The following is an 11790-nucleotide window of genomic DNA, read 5'->3' as shown; positions in this document are numbered from 1 at the left end:
TCTGTGTTTATAAAGTGCCTAAAACAATGGAATCCTGGTCTATGCTTGGGATTCCTACATGCTACTTCAATACAATAATAACAATTAAAGTGTTTTAAAATACTTTTGTCTTTAGTTTTTCTTCACACAGGGCTTCATTTTTAGCTTAACAACTGGTGACAATTTGCCTTTTTCATTTCCAATCTTCTCCTCACCTGGCATGGTTTGTGTTTTCATCTGTATTATTTCGGCAGGATTTCTGCTTTCTGAAACATGTCTTTAAGATCTAAACTCATGTACTCTTCTGCTTAACTATGCAAGGTTTTGCTTAGGTGTACACAAAAGTAGTACAATGCTCTCAGATTTTCAATTCCAGTTAACACTGTGTTGGTGAATTACTGTATAGACTAACTGCATGCTTATCCAGTATTTTTGCCATCCAAACAGCTAAACTCAGTTATCTGAATAATGTCCAGAAATAAAACAAAGCCATTCCCACACAATTTATAGAAGCAGAAGGTTACATTTGGTTCATTTATTAGACAAGCAGCAGCGAATTACTTTTCTGAAGGCAAATTGTATTCATTCTGCATATGCAGTAGAAGATGCAGAGGTGCATGAATATATACATTGGATACAATCAACAGTAGATACATTCATCACTAACATAGTTGTAAATCAGAATAAAACTAAAGAAAAAGAATTCTGTAGAAAAATGTAACAGATAATGCTACCCCTGGTGCACAGAACAGACAGTGGCATCAGGCCAAAATGGTGTGCTAAATTTGTCACTTCAGTTTTAGTTAATCAGGGCCCAAACCAACTCCAATGAAGACAATGGAAGACTTTCCAGTGACTGCAGTGGGCTCTGGATCAGATCCGTGATGCACATTATTCCTTCCCAAACTCAAGCAGCTCAATTAAAGTTGAGAAACATCATTTCATCAGGTTTCATGAGTCTCATTTTTTAAAGAGGTTCAAATCCAGACTCATTTTTGCAGGAATATTTATGTACCTGTAAATATCTGTGCCTGCAATCAATTGCAGACACAGATCTAGATGTTTATCTCCTGACTTGTTCATGCAATCAAGTAAACATTTAAAATGGTGATACCTATACTCAAAATTACTGCTGCTGCAGAACAGTTGGCACAATTTCTTATGGTGAAACAGTGTGGCAGCAAAAGTGGACAAGCTTTTAAAATTTGGGCTTAAGATGTCCAGGCAATTTTTTCCATAAGAGAACAGTGAAAATCAATACAGGTAAAATATATATTCAAAAAAAATATAAAAATACTGCAGTGTATTTTCTTAAGTAACCTATAGTCCTTCAATTATATTTTTGTGATAAAAGATAGTTTACTCTCAGAAAAAGGAGATAGCAAAGCAACTAATAGCTCTGTCGTTTTAACTTTCTGAAGTCTCTATTTTTTTAAACAGATCAATAAGAGTACACAGTCTAACCCCTCCTCTTCTCTTGCCTTCACCCAGGCCAGGAATGATCAGCTATTACTGAGCAAAGGATGAACGAAGCACTCTTTCTCATCTGAAGTTTGTAAACAAGAAAAGAAGTACTAGGATCTTAACTATGATGATTTGTTATGGAATCCTTATCCCATTGCCCTATCAGTTCATACAATCAATACATTCCAAGGCTATTGGTAAGTTCTTCAACAGTCTTTAGCATGATACTTTATAAGCAGACAAGAAATAGACCAGTGCAACGTTTACTGTATTCTTTCATGCTAAACATCAAAATCCCAAAATATTGTAACTGTTTAGATGTTCAAGACTGACCCTCTCCTTTCTTCTGAGCATCCAGACTTCAGAGCCCATCCATGCTTTTAATGTTTTGGTAACATGACTGAGCACTGCACAGTACACTGAAATACAAAATCAAAACAGTTGAATACACCCTATCCCAATATACACACACAAATAACTTTACATTTTAAAGCATTCTCAACAGCAAACCATGTTGATTGCATGCAGATTAGAAATGGGTATGAATTCTCTTGATGTGTGCAGTAGCCCTGAAAAAAATCTGAGGGTGAGACAGGGAGAACAGACCCTTTAACCTCCAGCAATTGTGAACCTAGTACCCGATAATTACAATTTTCCATATGTACTAACTGGTGATTGTTGTCACAAATCAACCCCACAAAGTATTAGATTAAAATGAATGCTTAGCTTTAAAAATTAAAGTTAAGTAAAGTCCCATATTTGGGTACTTGGAACTGTTTTAAAAGTAGCATATTGGTCACACCCATTGGATTTACAGAAATCTATAAGTAAACTTAATCCTAAAATTCTGAAAATAACAAAAATGCTAAAAAAGAAAATGTGTTTTTGCATGTTCCTTTAACTTATGTAAAAAACCCCAAGCATCAGAAAATTGAAAGTAATGAGAAACGATTGTTTTCCTTAAGATAGAATGCAGTGAATACAATGCTCATGAAACTCAGGGATGAGACTGGCCTGGGCCAAGCTAAGCATCAGAGACAGAGAGATGTTGAACACTCAAAATTTCCACTGAGTTAAATGAGAGAAGCTCGGCCCTTTTGGACCCAACTCCCTGATCCTGTAGTAAACTCTGCAGGGAATCCCATTTCACACAAGTACTTTTAATCGCACAGACTTCATTGAGACTGCTCCCATGAAAACAGTTACTCATGTACATAAACTTTTGTTGGATCGGGGCCTCATATGTGTAGTGAATACGCATGTCACTTAGGGTACAACTAAACACAGAAATAAAAAAGTTAGCTAGGAAACACATTTTAAAGCCCTACTGTAGCCAGGGGCAAGCTATATTTTAGCATGTGTTAACTGGTTAAGGAGAACCCTAAACTCTCACCTACTATCCGCCATGATCTGCCAACATGTTAAAATACAATTTGCCCTGTGTATAATAGGCCTTTGAAATGAATTAGTAAAAACATCTAGGCAAGTGTGTGTGTGTGGGGGGGGGGGGGGGGTTGTTTTTGTTTTTTTTAAATGTACCCAAAACTCAGTGGGGCTCTGCATGGTGACTGGAGTCTATTTGTGTGGCACTCACTGCAGAATCAAGGCGCTTGTGTGAACAGACTTCCCTACATGTGCTCTAGAAGGCAGATCAGTCTTAACATGAAATTTCATTTCTGTCCCAGTACTGAGCCTCTCTCAAGCCAAGACTGCTGGTTGTGTCACATTGTGTTAAACTGTATTGTGCTTTTGTGTTGAGTCCAAATGACACCACCATTGATTGTCACCTAGCCCATGAGCTGAAACTCTGGTCAGCAGAGACTCTCTGTCCAATGTTTTCCCTAGACAAATGACTAACAAAAGATAGAAGATCATAGTAACAAACTCAGACTACCTCATGGATATGCTAAATAAGGAGCAAGTCTAAACATGTATCAATCAAAGGGCTATTCATGAGAATCAGCTGAGCTTTCACTCACTAAACATAGCTATGTAGGGCTCTACATAGTTTACTTAGCTTTGTTATTGAAGTATCACAAACACAAGATCTGTTTTCAAATCAAGAGTCTCCCATCATTTATGCAATTGAGTCTGTTGGGCTTAAAAGTTAGTTAACATTTTGGTATTTCTTGGCAGGTGGCACAAACACACTGACATCATCATGTCCTATTCTGGAAGCCTACAGGCATTCTATCCCATCTGTTCCTTAAAGGAGAAGCATTAGTACAACTGCTATGCCTTCAGAGAGGAAATTATTATTAATGATAATTTATGAAGGCTATTAAATACACTGAGTCTGAAGCAGGAGTGACTCCTAGTTTGACTCCATACAACTTTGATAATATATAAAATTGCCCTGTAGATGAGCTGTATGCAATGTTATTGTAGCAATGTTGGTCCCACGACATTAGAGAAACAAGGTGGGTGAGGTAATCTCTTTCACTGGACCAGTTCCTGTGGGTGAGAGAGAGAAGCCTTCAGGCTGAAGAAGAGCTCTGTGTTCACTTCAAAAGCTTCTCTCTCTCATCAAGTTGGTCCAATATTTCCGCACCCACCTTGTCTCTCTGTAGATGAGCTGACAGTTAAAAAACAAAACAAAACACCCACATGAAACTGTTAAAAGCTTATTTTTAGATCTTTGACCTCCAACCTAAGGTTCACTTTCTTTCTCATTGAGGAGAGGACAGGGAGGGTGCTCAGAGATGTATCTGAGAGCAAAAGACAGGAGAACAGGCAAGAGATGACAGACAGAGTGAAAGATGCTATGCTGAAATCTTGTCACAGGAGTAAGAATATTTCACTCAACATCTCTGTTAAACACTGCAAAAACTTCTAATAGAGGAGGCTGGCCCATGCAAACTTCAGCTGCAAGATGTAGGGGCAGCGGAAGGAGAAAGAGGCAAATGCCTCCCTGAGTAAGTTTCCCCACCCACAGTAATGAGCAGAGGGAAGGAGAGTAGGTGAGGGGAGGTGGTGTTACCTGTAGGGGTTGAGGGCAAAGGCTCTGAACCCAATCTCATGCTTCTCAGAATTGCTGTTCATGGAAGCAAGCTTTTTACAGCAGTCCATAAGCACCCAGCTGCTGAAGCATGGAAGGGATGGTGGTTCTTTCACCTGTGTAGCAGGGCCCCAGAATACCAGCTGGGATCTGCACGTGCTGCCACTTTGTTTTTAGTTCAAGCAGGAAGAGAGGACAGGGGCAGAAAAACAAATGTAATCACAAAATAAACTGCTGACGTTTAAAGGGGGCAAACAAGAATTTACATCTAGCTCCAAAGTGGGGGAGGGGATTTTTTAAATGTATGGTTCAATTATAACATAGACCTAGCGTATCTCTGTCCCTACTCCATCCCATAATTGCTTCTCTCCCTATCTACAAACAATAAGGCTCAATCCCAAATGCTACTTACCACTAGTCAGTGCCTCAAAAATCCTCATCCTCCTCAACCTGCATACTTTCTGACCACTTTCCCAAAGTGCTCCTGGCCTGGCACCACTTTTAATCCTCCTAACTTCCTTCCAGAACTCCAACCCAGCAATTCCTCAATTATTCACATCAGGCAATTCCCTATTCCTGATCCCAGCCCCATTAGTAGCTTCCAAGCCCCTCACCCCAAATTCCAAAAGCTACTCCCAGTATCCTTTTCTCTACTCCTTAAACACTCAGACCTGACCACAATCAACAAGGGAAAGACTGGAGCTTCATTGTTCAGGACACAGGGAAGCTCAGCATTCTCCAGGCAGCAGCAGTGCCCCACCCTGATGTACGAACTGACAGGACAACCCCACATCTGACACTGAAGTACACAAAGGGTACAGCTACACTGCCATTAGACACCTGGGGCTGGCCCATGTCCGCTGATTCGGGCTCACAGGATGCGGGATAAGGGGGTAGCCACCAATCAACCTTCTTCCCCCCATCCCAATCCACAAGAATCATTTTTAGGGGAATAGACTCCATGGCTCTGGGACCCCAGACATCTACACCACAATTAAACAGTCCCTTAGCCCGAGCCAGCTGACATAGGCCAGCCATGGATGTTTTATTGCAATGCAGACATACCCACAGTGGCCACGTGATGTGACAAGACACGTGACTGTGAACTTGAAAACGTCTGTGGGTCAAACAGAGGTCACTGGATCATTTTTAATTAAAACAAAACAAACCAAAAAGCCTACAATTTAAAAAAAAAAAGAGATGGAGTCAGTTTCCCTGAGGATGATTTCTCTGGATTGGGATGGAGGAAGAAGGTTGACTTTGCTGACTACCCCTTCCTCTACCTGCATCACAACATCCCAAAGACTGCAGGAGGGTGAAGCGATCCAGCTGGCCTCCTACAGCGGTGTTGGGAGGAGGGGACAGCATTACAGGGAACTAAACTCCCCTCCCAGATGACAGAAAAAGATAAAGCGATACTGGGGCTTATCAAGGCTGGAGCAGAGAAGAGGTGAGCCAGGGACCCATCCCATGGTGTTGGATTGTAGCCATGTGAACCTACCCTACGGTCAATTCAAAGCTTAAACTTGTTTAAGGATTCATGCTTGAGTTTTGCCTGAGACAGTGTGGCTTTGAATAGATCCAAAACATGATGAGATGTGAGTCTTCACTAACTGGACCATATGAAAACACAGATTTTTAAAATAACATTTTTATTGGAACTTCACATTTCAAGTGCTAAGGGAGGAGCACAGGGGGACCCCTTAAAGTGCAGACACATCAGCGCTCAGGGACTGGTCTCATTTACTGTCCCCAGGCCTCCTTCCCTTACACAGCACCACTCTCCCTAACACAGCCTCCTTCCCCCATACACAGCTCTTCATTCCTTCAGACCACCACACATACCTGGCTTCCCTCTGCTGCCTGCCCTTCACAGCCCCACGCAGCCCTCTGTCCCCCTCAGCTCCTCTGACACCAGAAAGTAAGGGAGTCAAGAGGAGTCAGGAAGTGCTTGTGCATAAGGAAAGCATGGGGAGGAGTAGGAAAGAGATCAACATTTTAACATCTGAGACAAAGATTCCCTCCCTTAGGCAAAGGATTAAAGTGACTGGATGAAACTGAGATGCAGAATTTGTATAAGCCAACCCTGTATGTTTTTAAAGTGTTTGTCTGAAATTCTCTCTCCATAACACTTTGAAAAGATATTTCCTTTTCACCCTAGCAATCCTGCTTTGTGCATTGACTGTCACAGTGCCAGGGTGAACAGAATTCTCAACAGCTACACTGTTATCCTCATGTTACCGAATGAACAACTTTCCTTTTGCAAACTCACAAGTGCAATTAGGTTTAATCCTTCCCATTTGGCTCAAAATTATTTTGAGCTTTCCACTGAATAGAGATGTAGGTCTGTAATGTGGAGACTCATGGAGATTTGTACTTTTCCTTGCTATAGGAGTACCACAGCTTTAATACATGTACTGCAGATGTCCCTCTACTTTTTGAAATACCTGCTGTAAAACTGAGGCAAGCTGTTTGCAATAAAGCTTGTCAAACTCTGTAATGAACCTTTCTCCCCTGGTGACTTCATTCCATATTGCAACTTTGTTGAATCACAAAATTTTTTAAAGGGTGTTTTGAATAGCAGTATCGCAGGCCATTCAATTACAAAGCACGTACTTCTTTCCTTCCCCTCCCCCCCACATCTCCCCAAAAACCTGTTCAATATTTTGCTTACTTTCATGTTATGCAGCGTTTCTGTCCAGTCCATGGAACCTATTTGAGGGATAGCAGTAAGAAGTATGCTTGTTGCCTTGTTCGCATTTTCTTTCAGAGTCTTTAAAACCTTATCCACTGAAACCTAGAAATACAATGAAAATGATTTTCTCAAACTAGTGTGTAAAACAGATAATGTTCCGCAAAACTCAATTCCTAATTAAGCAACACCCTACATCCCCGGTACAACTGTTTTAGCTCAGAACAGAACACATGAATAAAAACAAAAAATCCTCTATGCATTTTAAATTGAGATGACAACATGCCACAGAGGAGATTTTTTAAAAGAATCAATAGTTTATTTTTTTGTTTTATTTACAATGGGGGAGTGATTCTACAAAGTCCATACTCAAGATACCTCAATGAAACTGTTCACCAGAGTAAGGATTGAAGGACTGAGCCATTGGTGTGGAAATGGTGACATATGTTGACTCTAGCCATCTTATGCTTCATAACTATAATACACCTGAGCTGACACATCTGAATAGAGTGATACCTCTTGCCATAGAATGTTTGAAAATATAAAAAATGACTCTTTAGACAAAGACAACCTGAAAGAGCAGCTATTAAGTTTTAACTGCAGGAAAAATGTCAATGCTATTCTCAGGATGGCATCAGCAGCTTTAAATGAAATGCTGCAGTGTGGTGATTTTCACAGCATCAGTAAAAGCTTCAGTGTTCTTTGTGAGGGTATAACTTAGATTTTAGTGGGCCATCACTGGCTGAAATCTTATTGTATAATAATGGACACTGTAGGCCCATAAATATTTTCCGTCTTCAAAAATGCAACTGAAGAATCTACAATATCCTGACCGTGTCTATCTCACAACATGCATTTTATGTGACTATCAAAGCAGAAAGCAAGTGAAGGTCTTAGGGATCCATATCCTCGCTGCTGTTTGCCTGCATCTTTGTGACACATCTGTGCACAGACAGATCAATATTGCAGAAAACTGTTTCAATTTTGCAACAGATTTGTTCTTTCCAGATCAAAACTACGTTAAGATAGAGATAAGGTTGAGAACGCATAAAAGTAATTTAGCATAAAATACACTACAGGGCTGTTGTAAATATCCCGAGCACAAACATTGCAAACCCAGAATATTCAGAGTTAAGGTTAAACTTGAAAAAAATACAAATATATTAAAAGGTATGGAAATATACAGTTAAGGAACCAAAAAACTTCTGTCTAGTAATGGCATCCTCATGGAAAAAAGAACCCAAATCCATCTTTAAAAGTCAGTTGCATTTAATCTGGGACCACCATTTTGCATTTATCATACGTCATTTTGCATTTATCATAATTGTATGGTTATCTCAGGGCATCACTACAGGACAACAATAAGGTATGTTAGCCATGTTGTAATTTTGTTAATGCTACACTGTATTCTTCATATATAGCAGAGATATTGAATTCCAACTTCAAATGCAATAAAACAAACACCATCCCTGCCCCCCGCAGAAACAAAAACTTAACTATTGAGCTTTGGCCAGCACCTTCATAAATGTAATAAGGACAAAATTCTGCTACTGATGCCCTCCCTGTGACTTAAGTGGCAGCTGCACACACACATCCAATAAAAGATCTGGCCCTAAATGTTGATTTTCTTTCATAGATTTAGAATCATCGGAGTAGAAGGGACTACAAGGATCATCTAGTCTAACCCCTGCCAAGATGCAGGATTTGTTGTTTTTAAATCATCCAAGACAGATGTTTCAAGCCCAGAAGGGACCACTGTGGTCCTCTAGTCTGATTTCCTGTACAACACAGGCCACGGAAGTATTTTTGTATCAAGTCCAATAACTATTGGTTGAACAGGATGGTCTCTTTTAAAAGATATTGAATCTCAAATTAAAGGCAAGTGATGGAGAATCTACCAATGTTTAATGACACATTTCCAGTTTGGAATGATCTAATTTTCTGTATAAATTATTTTTAGATACATTTGCTTTCTGGCTAAAACCAAAATGCCCCCCAAAAGCTAGGAAAGATTTAATATAAACATAAAAAATATAGAACCAGCAATTTTACAGAGTTGCTTTGGCCATGTATTAACTAATACATACAACTGTCTCCATTTCTGCAAGTCCTACAGTTGCTGCTGCCATTTTCGGTGATGACTAAGGTTTAACTGGCAAGCACCATAAGCATTTTTCTGGTTGTTCTTGAATATATGACATGAGAAAAGAGGTATAAGAACTAAAAAGGATGTGTTTTTTTTGTGGAGAGCTCAAGAGACTAAGGACAAGGTCAGTTACAGGAAAATGATGTCACAACTGGCTTTATACACATACTCTGATTCACACAATAAGAGGTGAACTGTTTTATTCATGATAACAGAACTTTATGAAAGGAAAACGCAGGGATATTGGGCTCAGTCCTGGTCTCACTAACACTTCAGTTATTTCAGAATAACTCCAATGACTTGGAGTGAATTAGGATATAAACTGGTGTAATTAAGAGCAGAATTTGTCTGGTATAAAAGGGCCTACTGTGATTTCTATCAAGAACTGTATAACTTTATCCACTTGCACTACATATAGTTTTCCATAATCTAAAACAACAAGACCAAACAAAACAGAAACTTCACTCACGGCTTCTTCATGCTCCTTCCAGCAGTCATAATCTGTTGCCATAGCAATACTTGCATAGCAGATTCCAGTTTCTCTTGCAAGAACCACCTCAGGAACTGTGGTCATGTTGACAACATCAGCCCCCCAGTTGCGAAACATTAAGCTTTCTGCCCGAGAACTGAAACGTGGCCCCTCAATGGTGATCATTGTCCCCTTTGAATGGCACTTGATCCCATGCTTCTTGGCAATCTCCATAAGAACCTTCAAAAATATTATCACAGAAATAGCACATTATTAACCACCCATGTGAAGCCAGCTATTTCCTCATGCAAGAGAAGTAAGTAAAGAACAAATATCTCTGTCTAGTGTGACACTCTTGTCTCTCATCTGAATACCCTTCACGCAATAAGGCTGTCTTTAGACCAGTAGTGGCCAAACTTATGGACCCTTGGAGCTGCATACAATAATCTTCGGAAGTTCAAGAGCCGCAAGACTCACAATCTGCCCTACGAGGTGGCACCTGCCGGGGCTTGGGGCTTTATCCTTTCAGGACAGTACCTGCTGAAGCCCTGAGACCCCCTTCCCTAACCCTACCACCCTGCCGCAGGGCAGAAGCCCTGAGCTCCCTCCCCCAGTTTGGTAGGGGGAGAATAGGTAGGGTGTGGGGGGAGGGAAAAGGAGGGGACACTCCGTTAACCGCACCTAAGCTGTAAAAGAGACGCATGTGGCTCGTGAGCCATGGTTTACTATGAATGTGAGCCTAATTTGACAACAAGTGTCAAACAAGGAAACCCACTCCCCACTTCAGCTTCCTTTCCCAGGGCTGAAAACAAATAGTTCTGCTGATGAGGACAGGATCAACTGTGTTTCAACATCCGTTGTTGGAAAGGGGGCTAAATATCTGGATGCCTACTCTGCATTGCTGCAGTGGGAGTTGAACTCAGATGATCCAGTTTACACCAGTGGGATTCTGTTTCTAGCATTGGGTGAGAAGGCCAGGAAGAAAGTGTGTTTGATATGCACTTGCTTATAGTGAGACTTCTGGTCAGAACAAGTCTAAACAAGGCGATAGTGGAAATGCTGGTGACCAGTTTACACTACCATTACCACCATTGCTCCCAAAGGTGGAGCTGAACTGATGATAGATAGCAAGGGTGGGAAATTTTAAGAAAAGTCTAGTGAAGACGAAGCTTAAGCATGTGGGGAAGGGAAGTCTGGCAGAAATTTGGAGAAAAATCTATTGATTTGGAGATATGAAGGTTATATCTCTGTCTTAATTCCCAAGCCAGTGGCTAAACTTTATGTTTTGACGTACATTAGATGTTGGTCATTAGTCTGTGCAGTCCTCACCAGGAATGCTTTATCGGTTCACTTTTACTATTTGTAAATTGTTTCCAGTGAATTCCAATCTCTGAACTAGTATCAACAGTCAGAGAAAATGATCATTCCTTTCTCATTCTGTATTTCAGGGCAACGTCTCTTCATTTAATTTCTGGATTTAGAGTTCATAAAAATTTTGGAAAGTTTCTTTTTCTCTGATATTTTTGGTAAATTTAGCTGTTAAAGAATATCTATGAATTACATATCCCAGTTGTTCCATCCAGCCACAACACATTTATAGTTCTGGATTTTTGTCTGGTTTTAATTATTACAATTGAGTTATGAGAATTATAGTAATATAAACCTTTTGAGGGGTTCTGATGACATGCTAAGCTCCAGGACATAGATCTAGCATATTATGATAAAATCAGAACTTGAAGAAAAATATCTGGATTGCAATAAAATTATCAATCTTTAACGTTATAACCTAGCGATTTAACTGCAGAGAGGCCTAGATTCATGATTTATCTATTTTTTTTTTGTTTTGGAAACAATGATGTGGTTCCATCAGTGACGACTGTGTGTGTGTAGAACCTCCCTTTTGTTATTGCTGCTCTAAGAAGCAACTTTAGTCACTTAGAAATACTATTTTTGTTAATTATAGAGAAACAATAACTATCTACAATGATGCAAAACGGTAAGAAGAGCTAACAGCTCAGCACTGATACTTGAATATATTAAAT

At 39.9% G+C, this 11790-nt stretch overlaps 1 protein-coding gene across 3 annotated transcripts in view; it reads right to left on the bottom strand.

The window, feature by feature from the left end:
• Positions 1–482: 482 nt before the first annotated feature.
• MTAP (methylthioadenosine phosphorylase) overlaps positions 483–11790 on the bottom strand; it is a 61604-nt gene continuing 50296 nt past the window's right edge. For all 3 annotated transcript variants that reach the window (XM_032783237.2, XM_032783239.2, XM_032783238.2), the window contains 3 exons: positions 9749–9988; positions 7116–7238; positions 483–1862 (listed from right to left, as the gene is read on the bottom strand). In XM_032783237.2, the coding sequence (XP_032639128.1) occupies positions 1824–1862; positions 7116–7238; positions 9749–9988 (402 nt within the window). In that variant the 3' untranslated portion in view covers positions 483–1823. The remainder of the gene's footprint in view (positions 1863–7115; positions 7239–9748; positions 9989–11790) is intronic.

This window comes from Chelonoidis abingdonii, chromosome 6 (assembly GCF_003597395.2).
Source record: "Chelonoidis abingdonii isolate Lonesome George chromosome 6, CheloAbing_2.0, whole genome shotgun sequence".
NCBI classification, from domain to species: Eukaryota; Metazoa; Chordata; order Testudines; family Testudinidae; genus Chelonoidis; species Chelonoidis abingdonii.
The sequence above is the reverse complement of the archived record's forward strand: the minus strand, read 5'-3'. Positions and strand labels throughout refer to the sequence as shown.